General features: G+C 41.7%; 1 protein-coding gene across 2 annotated transcripts in view; it reads left to right on the top strand.

The window, feature by feature from the left end:
* Positions 1–23,031, top strand: part of lamb2l (laminin, beta 2-like) — a 172,685-nt gene that overhangs the window by 129,034 nt on the left and 20,620 nt on the right. For both annotated transcript variants that reach the window (XM_061924733.2, XM_061924725.2), the window contains exons 19-27: positions 4,898–5,090; positions 5,171–5,314; positions 10,063–10,294; positions 10,366–10,529; positions 16,822–17,046; positions 17,118–17,332; positions 19,148–19,244; positions 22,186–22,558; positions 22,627–22,811. In XM_061924733.2, coding sequence (XP_061780717.2) covers positions 4,898–5,090; positions 5,171–5,314; positions 10,063–10,294; positions 10,366–10,529; positions 16,822–17,046; positions 17,118–17,332; positions 19,148–19,244; positions 22,186–22,558; positions 22,627–22,811 — 1,828 coding nt within the window. The remainder of the gene's footprint in view (positions 1–4,897; positions 5,091–5,170; positions 5,315–10,062; positions 10,295–10,365; positions 10,530–16,821; positions 17,047–17,117; positions 17,333–19,147; positions 19,245–22,185; positions 22,559–22,626; positions 22,812–23,031) is intronic.

The raw sequence follows: 23,031 nt of genomic DNA, 5'->3' as shown, positions 1-23,031 counted from the left end.
ATAACATGTTTTTTGATAAGAAAATCTAACTTCTAGATAACAAATATTGTATATTAAACGATACAATATAATGTCGTACAAACAGAATTTCATTAGTGGATATAGACACGTGTGAAATTCCACCATTTACGATATTTATTCAGTACCACTATAACAATAAACAGAACCAATGTACTTTAGAATTCACTACTTTATTAAAAACTGTTTCAAACTGTCAAGTATTTAAGATCACTGTGCTTCATCCACATGAATTTTGCACAGAACTGAAACTACTACATCCTCCCAGTATGTCAAAACAAACAATAGTCTATTATACACCTGCTCATTTTTTACTTTAAAAAAACCAATAGATAACTTAATACAAACCCCGTTTCCATATGAGTTGGGAAATTGTGTTAGATGTAAATATAAACAGAATACAATGATTTGCAAATCATTTTCAACCCATATTCAGTTGAATATGCTACAAAGACAACATATTTGATGTTCAAACTCATAAACTTTTTTTTTTTTGCAAATAATCATTAACTTTAGAATTTGATGCCAGCAACACGTGACAAAGAAGTTGGGAAAGGTGGCAATAAATACTGATAAAGTTGAGGAATGCTCATCAAACACTTATTTGGAACATCCCACAGGTGAACAGGCAAATTGGGAACAGGTGGGTGCCATGATTGGGTATAAAAGTAGATTCCATGAAATGCTCAGTCATTCACAAACAAGGATGGGGCGAGGGTCACCACTTTGTCAACAAATGCGTGAGCAAATTGTTGAACAGTTTAAGAAAAAAACCTTTCTCAACCAGCTATTGCAAGGAATTTAGGGATTTCACCATCTACGGTCCGTAATATCATCAAAGGGTTCAGAGAATCTGGAGAAATCACTGCACGGAAGCAGCTAAGCCCGTGACCTTCCATCCCTCAGGCTGTACTGCATCAACAAGCGACATCAGTGTGTAAAGGATATCACCACATAGGCTCAGGAACACTTCAGAAACCCACTGTCAGTAACTACAGTTGGTCGCTACATCTGTAAGTGCAAGTTAAAACTCTCCTATGGAAGGCGAAAACCGTTTATCAACAACACCCAGAAACGCCGTCGACTTCGCTGGGCCTGAGCTCATCTAAGATGGACTGATACAAAGTGGAATAGTGTTCTGTGGTCTGACGAGTCCACATTTCTAATTGTTTATGGAAACTGTGGACGTCGTGTCCTCCGGACCAAAGAGGAAAAGAACCATCCAGATTGTTATAGGCGCAAAGTGTAAAAGCCAGCATCTGTGATGGTATGCGGATGTATTAGTGCCCAATACATGGGTAACTTAAACATCTGTGAAGGCGCCATTAATGCTGAAAGGTACATACAGGTTTTGGAGCAACATAAGTTGCCATCCAAGCAACGTTACCATGGACGCCCCTGCTTATTTCAGCAAGACAATGCCAAGCCACGTGTTCCATCAACGTGGCTTCATAGTAAAAGAGTGCGGGTACTAGACTGGCCTGCCTGTAGTCCAGACCTGTCTCCCATTGAAAATGTGTGGCGCATTATGAAGCCTAAAATAGCACAACGGAGACCCCCGGACTGTTGAACAACTTAAGCTGTACATCAAGCAAGAATGGGAAAGAATTCCACCTGAGAAGCTTCAAAAATGTGTCTCCTCAGTTCCCAAACGTTTACTGAGTGTTGTTAAAAGGAAAGGCCATGTAACACAGTGGTGAACATGCCCTTTCCCAACTACTTTGGCACGTGTTGCAGCCATGAAATTCTAAGTTAATTATTATTTGCAAAAAAAAAAAAAAGTTTATGCGTATGAACATCAAATATGTTGTCTTTGTAGTGCATTCAATTGAATATGGGTTGAAAAGGATTTGCAAATCATTGTATTCCGTTTATATTTACATCTAACACAATTTCCCAACTCATATGGAAACGGGGTTTGTATATATATATATATATATATATAGGATAAGCCAAAAGTTTGGACACACCTTCTCATTCAAAGCGATTTCTTTATTTTCATGACTATTTACATTGTAGATTGTCACATCAAAACTATGAATGAGCACATGTGGAGTTATGTACTTAACAAAAAAATGTGAAATAGCTGAAAACATGTTTTATATTCTAGTTTCTTCAAAATAGCCACCCTTTGCTGCGATTACTGCTTTGCACACTCTTGGCATTCTCTCCATGAGCATACTTGCCAACCCTCCCGAATTTTCCGGGAGACTCCCGAAATTCAGCGCCTCTCCCGAAAACCTCCCGGGACAAATATTCTCTCGAAAATCTCCCGATATTCAGCCCGAGCTGGAAGCCACGCCCCCTCCAGCTCCATGCGGACCTGAGTGAGGACAGCCTTTTTTCATGACGGGAGGACAACAGGGTGACAAGAACTAAATCATCCAGACTAGAGATAAATTGTATTATTATGTTTATTTTACCTAAAAATAAATATATTTATTAATTTAAAAAAAAAAAAAACTAAATAAATTTTTACTATTGTTTGCTAAAAACATCAAAATTAATTGTATTTTTATTTGTATTTTTTCGTGACTCCTTATTACATCCAGCCATAGAATTATACATTAAAATAAACATATTTGAAATAATTGCTTTTAAATTATCATAATAATTCATTTAAAATGACAAATTTCTTGTTTATCAACAACTTTAGCATTTTATTCATTACATTTTGAAACTCTCAGAAGCCAAGTTATGTTATATTCCTTAATATTTATTTATGCAAGTTTGAGGTATCAATCATCTAAACACAGTTTGTTTGCATATTTTCAGGATATAGATATCTATATATATATATATATATATATATATATATATATATATATATATATATATATATATATATATATATATATACGTATATATATATGTATGTATGAAATACTTGACTTGGGGAATTCTAGCTGTCAATATACTCCTCCCCTCTTAACCACGCCCCCAACCACGCCCCGCCCCACCCCCGACCACGCCCCCACCCCCCACCTCCCGAAATTGGAGGTTTCAAGGTTGGCAAGTATGTCCATGAGCTTCAAGCGGTAGTTACCTGAAATGGTTTTCACTTCAAATTAGGGCTGCAGCTAACGATTATTTTTCTATCGATTAATCTATAGATTATTTTTTTCGATTAATCGGTTAATCTATAGATTATTTTTTCGATTAATCTATAGATTATTTTTCCTTTTACCGATTTTTTTTTAAATTTAAAATGAAGAGGAAAAAATAAATGTAGGCCAGTTTTTTCAAAAGGCATGGCTTTTATTTACAAAAAAAAAAGTATGGCCACTCAGTCAACATTGACAACAACATGACAAAATATTTTGTAACAATGTAAACATTTAAAACTTTTAACATTTAACTAAATTAAAAGTAGCTTATTTGCTTTTTAATGTGCAAATATAAAAGTAAACATCCAGTGCAAATCTTAATATTCTGGAATAGTATAAGCATTTCAAAAGTAAAAGTATTGCTTATTTTGCTTTAAAATGTGCAAAAATAAAGATAAACATCCAATACAAAAAAGTGCAAAATGGAAATATTCTGTAACAAGTGTAAACATTACAACAAAAGTAAAAGTATTGCTTATTTGCTAAAATGTGCAAAAATAAAGCTAAACATCCAATACAAAAAAGTGTACAGTGTAAACATTTCAACAAAAGTAAAAGTATTGCTTATTTTGCTTAATAACACAACAATGATAGTATGATTAAAGTGAAAGTTAATTGTTCGTTTGTACATAGTATATGTAACTGTTAATGTTGTAAAAGGTATTTGCACAACTAATTAACGTTAGCGTTTGTGACACGTCTTGTGCCGTGGGGTTCTTTCAGGACCGACAGACTGAACGCCAGACGGCTTTGCCAGGTTTACAATCTTTTAATTTTACACAAAGTCTTTTCTCTTCCAACTGCGCGAATCGCGCACCTGGGCACGATTGCGGCGTCGCTCCCGGCGCGCCCCGCCTCGCCGCTCGCTGGCCGCCGCCGCCTCTCCACAGCGTTAAAGAGGAGCGCGTCTTTGTAAACACTGAACAGGCACGCCAAACGCGCCTCTCAGAGCGAAACGGTGCTTTAGTTTATGAATTTACAACGCAGATACAAATGACACATTCATGTTTTTGTGTAATAATGACAACGTATACGCACGCGGACGATTGACTTGTTGATGGTGATGGCAAGAACGCTGTCGGGGGTTTTCTTTTCAAATGTTCGTTCATAGCCGTTGTGCTGCTATGATAGGCCATTTCCGCTCGACACAGTGTGCATACAATTGAAATACTCCCACACTTTTGACGACTTTTGGCGTGCTTTTTTCCCCTCGCTCGCATCGTCTGCTTTGCGCTCCGCCATGACAGTAGTGTGACGTAAATATGCGACGCGCCGACCCACAAAAACGGCGTCGACGTATTTACGTAACCGATTACGTCGACGCGTCGTTTCAGCCTTACTTCAAATGCATTTTTCGACAATATGACAGCAGTAGAAAATGGATTAGAAAGGACAGATTAAAAAAATATATATATATATATATATATATATATATATATATATATATATATATATATATATATATATTTATATATATATATATATATATATATATATATATATATATATATATATATATATATATTTATATACATATATATTTATATATATATATATATTTAAAAAAAAATATTATTATTTTTTAAATATATATATATATATTTAAAACATTTTTTTATTTTTTTTTTAACTTGGGACTTCCCGCGGGCCGGATTTTGGACGCTGGCGGGCCATAGTTTGGTGACCCGTGATATAACCTGTACTGTAACTTATCAACATCCCGCCTGGTGTTTGCTGTGATCCTGTCTTCATTCAATTTTGTCTTCCAACAGTTGGTCCTCATCCCCAAATACACGGAACTTCCTGGTTTCCACGGCAATGAGATCGCGGCCGAGGTGCGACGGGAGGAGATGATCCGCTACATGTGTCTGGACTCCTTCATGATCACGCCCATGCCCGCCCTGGCCGAAATGTGCTCCAAGCTCATCTGCAGCATCTCAGCCATCGTTCATGACGGCGCCCTGCGTGAGGACACTGGCCACACCCTTGTGATGTTTGTGTAACGTCTTCTCGGGTAATGTCGTTATCGTTTGTGTCGCCTCCAGCCTGCCAGTGTGATCCTCAAGGCTCGCTCTCGGGCGAATGCGATCGGGTGGGAGGGCGGTGCCACTGTAAGGCCAACGTGATTGGTCGACAGTGTGACCAGTGTGCTCCTGGGACCTACGGCTTTGGAGTCAATGGTTGTACTGGTGAGGCAGTAGTATAGAAATCTTTGTTTGTTTTTGTCTGTATCAATAAGTCTACTGCAGGCGTGTCCAAACTTTCTCTACCAAGGGCAGCATACTAAAAAGCAGTGGCGGACCGAGCGTTTCCCACCGAGGCCTTCAGTGACGTCCGACTGCAATGATTACCTCTCAAAATACCGTAATTTATGTCACCACATGACCATTGCTGGAGAAATACTACACAGAAACACATTTACGTCCTACTGGGCATTGAAATATATCAACAGTGTACAAACCCCGTTTCCATATGAGTTGGGAAATTGTGTTAGATGTAAATATAAATGGAATACAATGATTTGCAAATCCTTTTCAACCCATATTCAGTTCAATGCACTACAAAGACAAGATATTTGATGTTCAAACTCATAAACTTTTTTTTTTTTTTTTGCAAATAATAATTAACTTAGAATTTCATGGCTGCAACACGTGCCAAAGTAGTTGGGAAAGGGCATGTTCACCACTGTGTTACATGGCCTTTCCTTTTAACAACACTCAGTAAACGTTTGGGAACTGAGGAGACACATTTTTTAAGCTTCTCAGGTGGAATTCTTTCCCATTCTTGCTTGATGTACAGCTTAAGTTGTTCAACAGTCCGGGGGTCTCCATTGTGGTATTTTAGGCTTCATAATGCGCCACACATTTTCAATGTCTGGACTATAGCAAGGCCAGTCTAGTACCCGCACTCTTTTACTATGAAGCCACGTTGATGTAACACGTGGCTTGGCATTGTCTTCCTGAAATAAGCAGGGGCGTCCATGGTAACGTTGCTTGGATGGCAACATATGTTGCTCCAAAACCTGTATGTACCTTTCAGCATTAATGGCGCCTTCACAGATGTGTAAGTTACCCATGTATTGGGCACTAATACACCCCCATACCATCACAGATGCTGGCTTTTCAACTTTGCGCCTATAACAATCCGGATGGTTCTTTTCCTCTTTGGTACGGAGGACACGGCGTTCACAGTTTCCTAAAACAATTTGAAATGTGGACTCGTAAGACCACAGAACACTTTTCCACTTTATCAGTCCATCTTAGATGAGCTCAGGCCCAGCGAAGCCGACGGCGTTTCTGGGTGTTGTTGATAAACGGTTTTCGCCTTGCATAGGAGAGTTTTAACTTGCTCTTACAGATGTAGCGACCAACTGTAGTTACTGACAGTGGGTTTCTGAAGTGTTCCTGAGCCCATGTGGTGATATCCTTTACACACTGATGTCGCTTGTTGATGCAGTACAGCCTGAGGGATCGAAGGTCACAGGCTTAGCTGCTTACGTGCAGTGATTTCTCCAGATTCTCTGAACCCTTTGATGATATTACGGACCGTAGATCAGGGGTGTCAAACTCAAATACAGAGTGGGCCAAAATTTAAAACTGAACAAAGCCGCGGGCCAAGGTTGAACAAATTAACCTTTTAATAAGGACCCAAACAAGTTTTGCATTGAATATTGAACAAGCAAGGCGTATATAACTTTATAGTGACATGCAAAATCCAGTTTCAAATAATAATAATAATAATTAAAAATTATGGCATATCAAATACAGTTTAAATAAAAATTGAATGCCTCTTTTCTATTTGCAGCCTTCTGAGGTAAATATCAACATTAACTTTTTCCACAGGCTAATAAATTTGAAAATAAAATAACAATGAATAAATCAACCATTCAGAACTTTAAACTGCTCAGTTTGCAACACACTGATCTAATCTGATGTGCCCAAGCCAGATACCTGTCATCTTTTTTTGGATGCTAGTTCATTAATGTCGGGGCTCAGGCTTTGAGCTGAGGCAACCTTCATTATCGAACGAAGGTGTTCATCAGTCATTATATCTCGTAGTCCACAGTCTTGGCAGCAGTGCCTTAAAGACACTGCTTTTAACGTCCTCTACGAGCTGACGTCACGTCCGCTTTTCAACCCTTCTAACAACGTGCCCGCCCAGTCACAAGATATGTGCGGCTTCTGTACGCACACACACGTACAGTAAATGCAAAGCATACTTCATCAACAGCGATACAGTTTACACTGAGAGTGCCAGTATAAGCAACTTTAACATTGTTAGAAATATACGCCACACTGTGAATCCACACCAAACAAGAATGACAAACACCTTTTGGGAGTCGCTGCTGGGTCACAACATTAGGTACACCTGCAGACTGCAGCACGGATTTCATATTTCATTCATTCACAACTCCTCCAACACGAACATTATTGTTTTTGCACTTTTGGCTTCTTATTAAATAACTTTTTCAAATACATTCAATCTTGCACGTGGAAACTTTAAGTGTGGGCTTTAGTTGATATAACACTCCCGTCAGGGGGTGCATTCTACACCGGGGGTGCATTATCCGGCACAACACCTGGAACCTGACGCTACAAGGTGTGTGTGTATGTTTGGGCGGGGGGAGGGGTGTATATTGTAGTGTCCCGGAAGAGTTAGTGCTGCAAAAGATTCTGGGTATTTGTTCTGTTGTGTTTATGTTGTGTTACTGTGCGGATGTTCTCCCGAAATGTTCTTGTTTGGTGTGGGTTCACAGTGTGGTGTATATTTGTAACAATGTTAAAGGTTTTGATTGTTGCGTTTGGACCAGTTGTTTTTCCCAGGGAATTCAAGTTTCTGGTCGCTCCCAAGCTCTTTACGACACTTAAAGCTGAGTAGAAGAACCACCAGAGACAGAATAGGTATTTTGTAATTTTATCCCCAAAGCTTTGGAAATATAATGAGACCAGTCCAGCATAGAACATTCAATCGCGCAGCTAAGATGGTCTGCCCTAAAAAATGGAAACCTTCTCTTCTATAAAGTCCCTCTCCCTCCCACCCTCGCTGTCTTGTCTTTCCAGCCCAAACACATGCCCATTGTCCTCCGCATCTGGACACAAGAAGAGATAAGGAGAAGGATTATCTCTCCTCCTTACATTCCATATTCAAGGTTAGCACACAGTATTTGCAGACAACCAAAAGACCACAATTGGAAGAAAAACACTTGCTGTTTTGTAATATGATTATGAAAATAAAGAAGTAACACTTAAATACGGATATATGTAAATATCTGCCTCCGACATTATACTGGCACCCGCAGTGTAACCTGTATCGCTGAAGATCAAGTATGCGTTGCATTCACTTCTGTGTGCGTGCTAAAGCCGCACATATTATGTAACTGAGCCAGCACTCGTTGGACTAGACCAGGGGTCGGCAACCTTTACCACTCAAAGAGCCAATTTGACCAGTTTCACAAATTAAAGAAAACAATGGGAGCCACAAAAATCTTTTGAAATTTAAAATGAAATAACACTGCATACAAAGTTTTTTTTTTGTTTTGTGCCCTCACCTTAATATGAAAATGTAATGTTAGTGCGGCCCGCGAGTTTTATATGAATGGCGCTTGACAGTGTAATTCTTGTGATCCCTCCCGATTTTTCCAGCAGACCAAGAATTTCAAGGCAATTATTCTCTCGAATGTGCCGTGATGGTACAGCATTTAGCGCCCACTACAACCAGCGTGCCGGCCCAGTCACACGTTGTATGGGACATCTGCTTGCTTACGGATGTGACAGCAAGGCATACTTGTTCAACAACCACACAGGTTACACTGACAATGGACGTATAAAACAACTTTAACACTCTTACTAATAATGCGCCACACTGTGAACCCACACCAAACAAGAATGACAAACACATTTCGGGGGAACATCTGCACCTTAACACAACATAAACACAACAGAACAAATACCCAGAATCCCATGCAGCCCTAACTCTTCCGGGATACATTATACACCCCCGCTACCAAACCCCCACCTCAACCGACGCGCGGAGAGGGGGGGGGGGGGGGTTGATGTGTGGGGTAGCAGGGTTGGAGTGGGGGCGGGGTTTGGTGGTAGCAGGGGTGTATAATGTAGCCCGGAAGAGTCAGGGCTGCATGGGATTCTGGGTATTTGTTCTGTTGTGTTTATGTTGTGGTAAGGTGCAGATGTTCCCCCGAAATGTGTTTGTCATTCTTGTTTGGTGTGGGTTCACAGTGTGGCGCATTATTAGTAAGAGTCTTAAAGTTGTTTTATATGGCCACCGTCAGTGTAACCTGTGTGGCTGTTGAGCAAGTATGCCTTGCTGTCACTTACGTGTGCAAGTAGAAGATGCATACAACAATAGGCTGGGTTAGCACGCCGTTTGTATAGACTGTAGAGGGCGCTAAATGCTGTACCATCATGGCACGCCCTTATTATTATTGTTAGGGTGGAAATCGGTGAATATTGATCCCGGGAGTTTACTACGAGTGGCACGGAAATCCCCCGGGAAAATCGGGAGGGTCGGCAAGTATGCAGCTGAGCCGCATCAGAGTGATCAAAGAGCCGCATGCGGCTCCGGAGCCGCGGGTTGCCGACCCCTGGACTAGACGAAAAGGGGACGTTACAAAACTCTGGAAGGGTTCTGAAACTTGGGAGTCTTCCGGGAGGTTTGGCAAGTATGAGAATTAGCGGTGTACCGCGGCACCGCCGCTGTATATAATCGGCGGGCCAGCTATAGTGTTAATTTGATATCACCTCACGGGCCAAGTGAAATTACACGGCGGGCCAGAGTTTGACACCCATGTTAAAGAGGGAAGTGGGACCGACTCTCTTATCTTCTTGTATTCCTGACAATAAAATGCCCATTCTGTCAAAGTCGTGCTGGCATGACAGCTATGACTTGAACAATGTCTAAAATATTTTTTTTTCCCCAGCCTGTGACTGTCATCCGGAAGGTTCCTTGAGCCACCAGTGCGACCCGGTGAGCGGCCAGTGCCAGTGCCGGCAGGGAGCCAGGGGGCGCCAGTGCTCCGATTGCCAACCGGGCCAATGGGGCTTCCCCAGCTGCAGCCCCTGCCAGTGTAACGGCCACTCGGACGACTGTGACACACAAACGGGCGAATGCCGACAATGCCGGGACTACACGACCGGACACCTTTGTGAACGGTGAGCGATGCATACAATATTGTACTTGTTTTGGTGCAATGACGGTATATGACTTCACTTGGTCATCCCAGGTGTCAAAATGGCTTCTTTGGGAACCCGGCGCTTGGCTCAGGGGACCACTGTCGCCCCTGCCCCTGCCCCGGTAATCCTGGATCGGATCACTTCAACGGCGACTCCTGCCAAGCGGACATCTCTTCCAACCTCATTATGTGCAATTGCAGAGCAGGTTATGCTGGTAAGCACTCGTTGCCACCATTAACACACCTGATTTGTTTAGTGCCACACCTCCATTAGACACCTGTTCTGAAAATAAGCTACAGGTGGAGCCACCAAATCAATATCTTTGCACCATGTTATTTCAAGTACCAATGATTGTCACACACACACTAGGTGTGGCGAAATTATCCTCTGCATTTGACCCATCCCCTTGATCACCCCCTGGGAGGTGAGAGGAGCAGTGAGCAGCAGCGGTGGCCACGCCCGGGAATAATTTTTGGTGATTTAACCCCCAATTCCAACCCTTGATGCTGAGTGCCAAGCAGGGAGGTAATGGCTCCCATTTTTATAGTCTTTGGTATTTGTACCAAAACCACACATCGCCTATAGAGCAACCCTGGCTGAGCATTACAACAATACACAGGATTCACACAAATTCAACCATCTCATCCATCCATCCATTTTCTACCGCTTGTCCCGTTCGGGATTGCGGGGAGTGCTGGAGCCTATCTCAGTTGCACATGGGCGGAAGGCGGACTACACCCTGGACAAGACGCCACCTCATCATAGATAGACAGACAACATTCACACTCACATTCACACACTAGGGCCAATTTAGTGTTGCCAATCAACCTTATCCCCAGGTGCAAATTCAACCAGTCCTCGCTAATTATGCGTCCTGCTTTCACCAATCAAATTTGTGTCCAAGTAGCGTTCAAACGTCAACTGTGTACTGTATTTTCCGGACTATAAGGCGCACTTAAAATCTTTTTTTTTCTTCTCAAAACTCGACAGTGCGCCTTATTACCCGGTGCGCCTAATGTAAGGAATACGTTTGGTTGAGCTTACCCACCTCGAAGCTATTTTATTTGCCACATGGTGTAATGATAAGTGTGACCAGTAGATGGCAGTCAAACATAAGAGATAAAGTGGAGGCTGCACTATGATGGCAATATGACTCAAGTAAACAACACCAACATTTTATACAAACCCCGTTTCCATATGAGTTGGGAAATTGTGTTAGCAAATTTTTATCGCCAATTGTCTACTTGCCACGTAGGTCAGACCTACTGTACTTTCGATTCCCGTCTACGGCGCTAAGCCTTCTGGGTAATGTAGTATATAAATCAAACCAGCCACCTACTCAGTGGCCTAGTGGTTAGAGTGTCCGCCCTGAGATGGGTAGGTTGTGAGTTCAAACCCCCGGCCGAGTCATACCAAAGACTATAAAAATGGTACCCATTACCTCCCTGCTTGGCACTCAGCAACAAGGGTTGGAATTGGGGGTTAAATCACCAAAAATGATTCCTGGGCGCGGGCACCGCTGCTGCTCACTGCTCCCCTCACCTCCCAGGGGGTGATCAAGGGTGATGGGTCAAATGCAGAGGACAAATTTCACCACACCTACTGTGTGCGTGACAATCATTGGTACTTTAACTTTTTAGTTTACTGTATTTTTCGGAGTATAAGTCGCTCCGGAGTATAAGTCGCACCGGCCGAAAATGCATAATAAAGAAGGAAAAAAAAAACATATATAAGTCGCACTAGAGTATAAGTCGCACCCCCGGCCAAACTATGAAAAAAAACTGCGACTTATAGTCCGAAAAATACGGTACATGTATTTATATATTTATCCAACCTTTATTTATCAAGGGTAAGGCAATTGGTAACATATCTTCATTTGCAATGCTGACCTAGCAAAGAGGCAGCATATACATGTTAGAGATGTTGATGTGTGATGATAATTTCTCATTTTTTCTCCTATACCGGGGGTCGGCAACCCGCGGCTCTAGAGCCACATGCGGCTCTTTAGCGCCGCCCTAGTGGCTCTCTGGAGCTTTTTCGAAAATGTATGAAAAAAAGATGAGGGGGAAAAAAATACATTTTTTGTGTTAATATGGTTTCTGAAGGAGGACAAACATGACACAAACCTCCCCTATTGTTATAAAGCACACTGTTTGTATTAAACATGCTTCACTCATTCGAGTATTTGGCAAGCGGCGTTTTGTCCCACTAATTTTGGCGGTCCTTGAACTCACCGTAGTTTGTTTACATGTATAACTTTCTAGGACGTGTTTTATGCCACTTCTTTTTCTGTCTCATTTTGTCCACCAAACTTTTAACGTTGTGCATGAATGCACAAAGGTGAGTTTTGTTGATGTTATTGACTTGTGTGGAGTGTTAATCGGACATATTTGGTCACTGCATGACTGCAAGCTAATCGATGCTAACATGCTATTTAGGCTAGCTATATGTACATATTGCATCACTATGCCTCATTTGTAGCTATATTTGAGGTCATTTAGTTTCCTTTAAGTCCTCTTATTTCAATTTATATCTCATGACACACTATCTGTATGTAATATGGCTTTTAATTTTTTTTGCGGCTCCAGACCGATTTGTTTTTGTATTTTTGGTCCAATATGGCTCTTTCAACATTTTGGGTTGCCGACCCCTGTCCTATACCAACAAATATTATTGCTGTAGATCGCACAACAGATAGCAGACGAAAAGGAAGCATTTGGTGGTGTTTACTTTCTGTAATTATTAATCAAATATGACTATTATTACCGTATTTTTCCGAGTATAAGTCGCGCCGGAGTATAAGTCGCACCGGCTGAAAATGCATAATAAAGAAGGGAAAAAACATATATAAGTCTCACTGGAGTATATATTTATTTGATAAAAGCCAACACCAAGAATAGACATTTGAAAGGCAATTTAAAATAAATAAAGAATAGTGAACAACAGGCTGAATAAGTGTACGTTATATGAGGCATAAATAACCAACTGGTATGTTAACGTAACATATTATGGTAAGAGTCATTCAAATAACTATAACATATAGAACATGCTATACGTTTACCAAACAATCTCTCACTCCTAATCGCTAAATCCCATGAAATCTTATACGTCTAGTCTCTTACGTGAATGAGATAAATAATATTATTTGATATTTTACGGTAATGTGTTAATAATTACACACATAAGTCGCTCCTGAGTATTAAGACGCACCCCCGGCCAAACTATGAAAAAAAACTGCGACTTATAGTCCGAAAAATACGGTAGTTATATTTGATACAACAGTACAATAATTTGACAGTGAGCTCAGAGTATGTGCATTTACTGCCATCTAGTGTCTACTTTTCAGTCAGTGCGGTACAAACACGAGTTAACCATCAATCATTTGTTTTCTATAACTCTATGTCACTTGATTGACATTCACGGCACCCGAGGGTCTCGTGAGATGAAGCTGGCTGCTTTCGGGTCATTATTAAGAAAAAATGACCGACAGGAAGGCGAGAAACACTTTTTATTTCAACAGACTCTCACGCCGTACCTGCCGTCAAAACTGCACAGTTCCAGTCTTCACAATAAAAGCGCTGCTTCATCCTGCCCGCCATACTTGCCAACCTTGAGAGCTCTGATTTCGGGAGGTGGGGGGCGTGGTTGGGGGCGTGGTTAAGAGGGGAGGAGTATATTGACAGCTAGAATTCACCAAGTCAAGCATTCCATACATATATGTATATATATACATATATATATATGTATATGTATATGTATATGTATATATATATATATATATATATATATATATATATATATATATATATCTGCGATGAGGTGGCGACTTGTCCAGGGTGTACCCCGCCTTCCGCCCGATTGTAGCTGGGATGGGCTCCGGCGCCCCCCGCGACCCCAAAGGGGAATAAGCGGTAGAAAATGGATGGATGGATATATATATATATATATATATATATATATATATATATATATATATGTATATATATATATATATATATATATATATATATGTATATATATATATATATATACATGTGTGTGTGTATATATATATATATATATATATATATATATATATATATATATATATATATATATATATATATATACATCCTGAAAATATGCAAACAAAACTGTGTTTAGATAATTTATACTTCAAACTTGCATAAATAAATCTTAAGGAATATAACATAACTTGGCTTCTGAGAGCTTCAAAATGTAATGAATAAAATGCTAAAGTTGTTGATAAACAAGCAATTATTTTAATAATTAGATATGGTCATTTTAAATTAATTACTATGATCATTTAAAATTAATTATTTCAAAAATGTTTATTTTAATGTATAATTCTATGGCTGGATGTAATAAGGAGTCAGAAAAAATACAAATAAAAATACAATTAATTTTGATGTTTTTAGCAAAATATAGTAAAAATGTATTTATTTATTTATTTTTAAATTAATAAATATATTTAATTGTAGGTAAGATAAACATAATAATACAATTTATCTCTAGTCTGGATGATTTAGTTCTTGTCACCCTGTTGTCCTCCCGTCGTGAAAAAAGGCTGTCCTCACTCAGGTCCGCATGGAGCTGGAGGGGGCGTGGCCTCAGGCTCCGACTGAAAATCGGGAGATTTTCGGGAGAATATTTGTCCCGGGAGTTTTTCGGGAGAGGCGCTGAATTTCGGGAGTCTCCCGGAAATTTCGGGAGGGTTGGCAAGTATGCTGCCCGCGCTAACAAAATAAGAGTCTCAGAAAGCTGGCGTGCACAAGCTTGCAAGCTACGGAGTTTGCCGCCAATGTATTTCTTGTAAAGTGTATAAAAAGGAGTAGCTGGACAAACAAAAAGCAACCTTTCATGTGGTTTTGGACAGAAAGAAGGACTTTTTTTCCCCTCCATTTGAAAATGTGGACGTTATCATCACCACTGTCTGATTCCAATCTATGCAAGTCATCACAATCAGGTCATACACCAACTTATATTCTTGTTTTCATGAAAGAAAGGAATGGTAAACATGCTTGTATTATCATTAAACACCTTTAACTTGTTAACAAAAACCTCTCTTTCATAAATAAAGCTACATAAATGATAAATATGAATGAGGTAGATCCCCTTGACTTGATCAATTGAAAAGTAGCTCGCCTGCAGTGTGGACACCCCTGGTTTAGGACATTATTCTAGGTTTTATTTCTATATATTTATATATTAATGACCACTGCTCTCTACATAATTTGACACCTATAAGTAGAGATGTCCGATAATGGCATTTTTTCCGATATCCGATATTCCGATATTGTCCAACTCTTAATTACCGATTCCGATATCAACCGATACCGATATATACAGTCGTGGAATTAACACATTATTATGCCTAATTTTGTTGTGATGCCCCGCTGGATGCATTAAACCAGTGGTTCTCAAATGGGGGTACGCATACCCCTGGGGGTACTTGAAGGTATGCCAAGGGATACGTGAGATTTTTCTTTAATATTCTAAAAATAGCAACAATTCAAAAATCCTTTATAAATATATAAATAAAAACCTATCTTTTTTTCCAAAAAGTTCAAGAAAGACCACTACAAATGAGCAATATTTTGCACTGTTATACAATTTAATAAATCAGATACTGATGACATAGTGCTGTATTATACTTCTTTATCTCTTTTTTTCAACCAAAAATGCTTTGCTCTGATTAGAGGGTACTTGAATTAAAAAAAAAAATCACAGGGGGTACATCACTGAAAAAAGGTTGAGAACCACTGCATTAAACAATGTAACGAGGTTTTCCAAAATAAATCAACTCAAGTTATGGGGGAAAAAAAATGCCAACATGGCACTGCCATATTTATTATTGAAGTCACAAAGTGCATTCTTTTTTTTTTTTAACATGCCTCAAAACAGCAGCTCGGAATTTGGGACATGCTCTTCCTGAGAGAGCATGAGGAGGTTGAGGTGGGCGGGGTTGGAGTGGGGGGGGGGGGTATATTGTATATTGTAGCATCCCGGAAGAGTTAGTGCTGCAAGGGGTTCTGGGTATTTGTTCTGTTGTGTTTATGTTGTGTTACGGTGCGGATGTTCTCCCGAAATGTTGTTTGTCATTGTTGTTTGGTGTGGGTTCACAGTGTGGCGCATATTTGTGACAGTGTTAAAGTTGTTTATACGGCCACCCTCAGTGTGACCTGTATGGATGTTGACCAAGTATGCTTGCATTCACTTGTATGTGTGAAAAGCCGTACATATTATGTGACTGGACCGGCACGCAATGGCAGTCCCTTTAAGGTTTATTGGCGCTCTGTACTTCTCCCTACGTCCGTGTACACAGCGGCTTTTTAAAAAGTCATACATTTTACTTTTTGAAACCGATACCGATAATTTCCGATATTACATTTTAAAGCATTTATCGGCCGATAATATCAGCAGTCCGATATTATCGGACATCCCTACCTCAAAGCATTGTCATTGTCGTCCTATTGTATTTTTAATGGCGTCTTTTACTCCCCCAGGACCCCGCTGCGACCAGTGCTCCCCCGGTTTCTACGGCAACCCGGCGCAATCAGGCGGCCAGTGCCTCCCGTGCGAGTGCAGCGGCAACATCGACACTCAGGACCCCGGGTCATGTGACCCCAGGACAGGGCAGTGCCTAAAGTGCCTGTCCCACACCGACGGGCCATCTTGTGCCCAGTGTCAGCACGGTTACTACGGCAACGCTTTGGCCCACGATTGTAGACGTAGGGATTAGTTTTTTTTAAGTAGTGTATTTTAGAACCATTTAATATGAACCCTGTGTTTGTGATTCCAGGCTGTACCTGCGTGACCGCCGGCACCATCCAGTCGGCTTGTATTGACGGAGAGTGCGACTGCGACCGCCAGACCGGCGCTTGCCAATGCAGGGAGAATGTGTCCGGCCATAACTGCGACGAGTGCGCTCCAAATCACTGGAACTACGGCCACAACCAAGGCTGCGAGCCCTGCGACTGCGACTCACAACACTCCATGGGGCAGCACTGCAATATGGTGAACGAATCGTCTGTTTTTACAGCTTTGGTTCATTTATTTATACAAACCCCGTTTCCATATGAGTTGGGAAATTGTGTTAGATGTAAATATAAACGGAATACAATGATTTGCAAATCAGTTGAATGCACCACAAAGACAAGATATTTGATGTTCAAACTCATAAACTTTATTTTTTTTTTTGCAAATAATAATTAACTTAGAATTTCATGGCTGCAACACGTGCCAAAGTAGTTGGGAAAGGGCATGTTCACCACCTAACATGCTAATTAATTGTATTGATTTTTGATTGATATATATGTAAAAGGTGTGTGCTCTGCACATGGATGCCATGCACAAATATTTATTTCTAGTTGTTATGTGACTAGCATAGAAAGATCTGAGAAAATCTTAGAAAAAAATCATAGTAAATATAACATGCTATTTATATTTCAAAAAATTCTAGGTTTAGATTATTTGGGCTGTATTTGGTTAGCCTCCAAAAGACGTGTTAAATTGGATTTAAAAGCCTACTGAAATGCGATTTTCTTATTTAAACGGGGATAGCAGGTCCATTCTGTGTCATACTTGATCATTTCGCGATATTGCCATATTTTTGCTGAAAGGATTTAGTAGAGAACATCGACGATAAAGTCGCTGATAAAAAAGCCTTGCCTGTACCGGAAGTAGCAGACAAGTAGCGTGACGTCACAGATTGTGGAGCTCCTCACATCTGCACATTGTTTACAATCACGGCCACCAGCAGCGAGAGCGATTCGGACCGAGAAAGCGCCGATTTCCCCATTAATTTGAGCGAGGATGAAAGATTCGCGGATGAGGAAAGTGAGAGTGAAGGACTAGAGGGCAGTGGGAGCGATTCAGATAGGGAAGATGCTGTGAGAGGCGGGTGGGACCTGATATTCAGCTGGGAATGACTAAAACAGTAAATAAACACAAGACATATATATACTCTATTAGCCACAACACAACCAGGCTTATATTTAATATGCCACAAATTAATCCCGCATAACAAACACCTCCCCCCTCCTGTCCATATAACCCGCCAATACAACTCAAACACCTGCACAACACACTCAATCCCACAGCCCAAAGTACCGTTCACCTCCCCAAAGTTCACACAGCACATATATTTCCCCAAAGTCTCCAAAGTTACGTACGTGACATGCACATAGCGGCACGCACGTACGGGCAAGCGATCAAATGTTTGGAAGCCGCAGCTGCATGCGTACTCACGGTACCGCGTCTCCGCATCCAACTCAAAGTCCTCCTCATAAGACTCTCTGTTGTCCCAGTTCTCCACAGGCCAATGGTAAAGCTTGACTGTCATCTTCCGGGAATGTAAACAATGAAACACCGGCCGTGTTATCCGGCACAACAGTCAAGGGGTGCATTCTACGGCGGGGGTGCGTTATCCGGCACAACACCTGCAGCAATAAACCGCTTCCCACCTACAGCTTTCTTCTTTGCTGTCTCCATTGTTCATTGAACAAATTGCAAAAGATTCACCAACACAGATGTCCAGAATACTGTGGAATTTTGCGATGAAAACAGACGACTTAATAGCCGGCCACCATGCTGTCTCAAAATGTTCTCCACAATCCGTGACGTCACGCGCAGGCGTCATCATACCGAGACGTTCTCAGCAGGATATTTTGCGCGGAATTTAAAATTGCACTTTAGTAAGCTAACCCGGCCGTATTGGCATGTGTTGCAATGTTAAGATTTCATCATTGATATATAAACTATCAGACTGCGTGGTCAGTAGTAGTGGGTTTCAGTAGGCCTTTAATGAGAGGTTTGTCCTTTATACTGCAGTTCACTGGGCAGTGCCACTGCCGGCCAGGCTTCGGCGGGAAGGAGTGCACCGAGTGTGAGCAGCTTCACTGGGGAGACCCACAACTGCAGTGTCAAGGTAAAACTATTAGGGATGGGTACCTTTCACATTTGAACCGACGCGGCATAAATTCCCGGTTCCTGGAAATCGGTACCAATTTTCTGTACTTTAGTGTGTGTTCATGTGGTAATAAATGTGGTTCAATGAGGTCTTAAAACTCTATTTTAGCTGTTGCAAGTGTTATACTGTACATATGAAATGTTAATAGCAGTGCTTTTTCAAATTGTCTCGTAATCAGACCATATTTTAGGTATATTAGGTGGAATATTTACCTGACTTGTTTCGACTTTCACCTGCAGTCTTCTTCAGATGTGTGATGTGTTGCCTTTTAGCTGATCTTATAGGTGTGGCCAAGCAGGCAGACCTGTCAAGTCTACCTGGTTGGCTACCCCCCTTGATGGTTAATGGAGGAGGGAGTCCCAGGCATGCTCCCTCATCCCGATTGATGGTTTCCTTGGGCCGCTTCCTTAGTTCGATCGCCTCCTTAATCCATCATTTGAATTTGTTACTTTCTGTGCCGATGATTTTGCCGTTGTCCCGGTCCACCATGCGGTTATTTATTTTGCAACGATCTGATATGGCTGATTTTAGGATTTCCTGTTCGGTTGTTTTGTTTTAGGCTTCTTGTAAACCTTCCAGTTGTCTCTTTTTCGCATTCTTTCTGATGTTCTTTCTTCCTTGTGTTGAATGTCCTCCCTGTTTCTCTCATGTATGATTTTTTTGCATGATTTTACACGAGATTTTCTTAAATGACATTGCATTTCTTGTCTTATTCTATTCTGTCTTGTTTTTGTGTGAGGTTGAACTGCGCTGTATTGGTTCAGTTATTCCCCTAATACAGGGGTCGGCAACCTTTACCAGTCAAAGAGCCATTTTGACCAGTTTCACAAATTATAGAAAACAATGGGAATTTAATTTTTTTTTGAAATTTTAAATGAAATAACACTGCATACGAAGTTGTTTTTTTTGCTTTGTGCTATGTATAACCAGGGGTCTCAGACACGCTGCTCACACTTTAATGTGGAATTTGAAAGCTGGTGCGGCACGCGGGTTTTTATTTAATGGCGCTTGTCAGCGTCATGCGTGCCGTGATGGTACAGCATATAGCACCCACTACAGCCAGCGTGCCTGATCAGCCACACGTTGTATGGGGCTCCCGCTTTACTCACGTAGGTGACAGCATGGCATACTTGGTCAACAACCACCCAGCTCACACTGACGGTGGCGGTATAAAAAAACAAAACTTTAACACTCTTACTAATAATGCACCACACTGTGAACCCACACCAAACAAGAATGACAAACACATTTTGGGAGAACATCTGCACCGTAACACAACATAAACACAACAGGACAAATACCCAGAATCCCATGCAGCCCTAACTCTTCCGGGATACATTATACACCCCCCGCTACCAAACCCCGCCCACCTCAACCGACGCACAGAGGGGGGGTTGATGTGTGAGGGAGCAGGGTGGGGGCGGGGTTTGGTGGTAGCAGGGGTGTATAATGTAGCCCGGAAGAGTCAGGGCTGCATGGGATTCTGGGTGTTTGTTCTGTTGTGTTTATGTTGTGTTAAGGTGCAGATGTTCTCCCGAAATGTGTTTGTCATTCTTGTTTGGTTTTGGTTCAAAGTGTGGCGCATTATTAGTAAGAGTGTTAAAGTTGTTTTATATGACCACCGTCAGTGTAACCTATGTGGCTGTTGACCAAGTATGCTTTGCTGTCACGTACGTGTGCAAGCAGAAGATGTATATTGTATAACAAGTGTTGGGCTGGCACTCTGTTAATACAGATTGTAAAGGGCGCCAAATGTTGTACCATCATGGCACGCCCTTATTACCGTAAGGGTGAAAATCGGTGAATATTAATCCCGGGAGTTTTCTGCAAGAGGCACTGAAATCCGGAAGTCTCACGGGAAAATTGGGGGGTTCAGCAAGTAAGCTGCTGAGCCGCATCAGAGTGATCAAAGAGCCGCATGCGGCTCCGGAGCCGCGGGTTGCCGACCCCTGCCCTAATATATGGTAAGGTTATGACCTCTTTGTTCTTTATTTCAGGTTTTTTCTTTAGGTTTGTTCTTTGTTCTCTTTTTGTTACGATACAGCGGGGGAAGAAGACGGCACGGAAGCAAGGATGTCGTTTAGCTCTATTTATTATATATATAATATGAAATGAGGCGTGTAACTAATCCAAAATGTGTATGGTGTGACTATGTGTGCGTCTAACTGAGTTTTACCAGGGAGTTGTTGAAGGTGCGTGTTGAGTGAGAGGCGGAAGTCCGGGAGGGGGAAGACAAGCTCGGAGGTCAAGGGCAGGAGCCGTGTTGAGGCGATAGGTCGAGATCCAGGAAGGCAGCCAGAAGACCAGAGGGAATCCAGGGAGACAAGACACACAGCTTGAATCCGGGGGAGGGAAGAGGGACTGCGGGAACACGACACAGGACAACACACAATGAGCACAGAGGTGGGGAAACACAGAGAGCGAGACGGGTCAGCTGACTGTACGGAACAGGTAACTACGTTCTGGCCTGGAACGCAGGTTTGCTCTGGCTTCAGGTGTGCAGATTACTGATTGTTTGCAGCTGTGCACCGGTGCGCATTAGAATGTGCCCGGGCCGTGATACTTTTCCTTGTTTTTTACTTGTTGTTCCCCTTTTTTGATGGCCCAGGTTGGATATTGGCAGTTGTTGAGTGCATTTTTTATGTGTTTCTCTTCTTTTTTTTTTTTTTTTGTTCTTCTGTTATGATGTTGACCCATTCACAGAGTGTTCTCACGACTGATGTGTCAGTACCGAAAATATGGTCTGATTACAAGAACATTTTTAAAAGTGTATGAATAATAAGACATAATGAACCTTTTTGAGCAGTGGTTGGATAACGGACCCTTGGGGGACACCATAGATAACGTTTGCACAGACTGAACATAGCAACGATATCATGTCTGTCTTGTTCCTCTCCAGAGTGCAACTGCCATCCTCAGGGCTCGGAAGTAGCACAGTGTGATCGCACCACCGGGGCGTGCCGTTGCAAGGATGGGGCGGCGGGGAAACTCTGCGACGAGTGCGCCCGCGGCTTCACCGGCGCCTTCCCCGAGTGCGTGCGGTGCCACGCCTGCTTCCAGCTGTGGGACGACGTAGTGTGCCAGATCAAACGCGACCTGGAGCACATCCAAATCACCGCCAACAAGATCCTGGAGAGCGGCGTCACACCGGGCGTTGGCGACGCTCGCATCAAGGAGCTGGAGAGGAAGCTGAAGCAGGTGCAGGATCTGATTGGCCGACAGGACAGCGAGAGAGTCCACCAGCTGCTTGGACAAAGCATCGACGACCTCAGGTCAGCGTGAAGCCGACCAGGATTGGAGGTTTTCTGAAATGTGCGTCAATTGTCTGGTCGCGTTTCAGGGCAGAGATAGCGTTGACCGACGGGCGCCTGATGGGCGTCGCTCGAGAGCTTAACGCCACAGCGGAGGACGAGGGCGCGCTGAGGCGTACGCTGAGCGACCTGGAGAGACAGTTGACCGACATCAACGCCACGGTGGCTTCCAAGAGGCAGCATCTGGAAGACTACCTCACCTCAGGGTTTGGAGGTAATTTACACATTCATCACATGTGTCATACATATAAGTACACCTTAACATATAAATAATATACAATGCATACAAATAATCCTTAATATATAATAAATAAATAATACATACAAATACACCTTAACATAAAAATAATATATGATGCCTACAAATAAGCCTTAGTATGTAAAGACTATATATTACATATACCTTAACATATAAGGAATATATAATGCATTAA

Source organism: Nerophis lumbriciformis, linkage group LG01 (genome assembly GCF_033978685.3).
Source record: "Nerophis lumbriciformis linkage group LG01, RoL_Nlum_v2.1, whole genome shotgun sequence".
Taxonomy (NCBI): domain Eukaryota; kingdom Metazoa; phylum Chordata; class Actinopteri; order Syngnathiformes; family Syngnathidae; genus Nerophis; species Nerophis lumbriciformis.
This window is presented reverse-complemented; position numbering and strand designations above follow the sequence as displayed.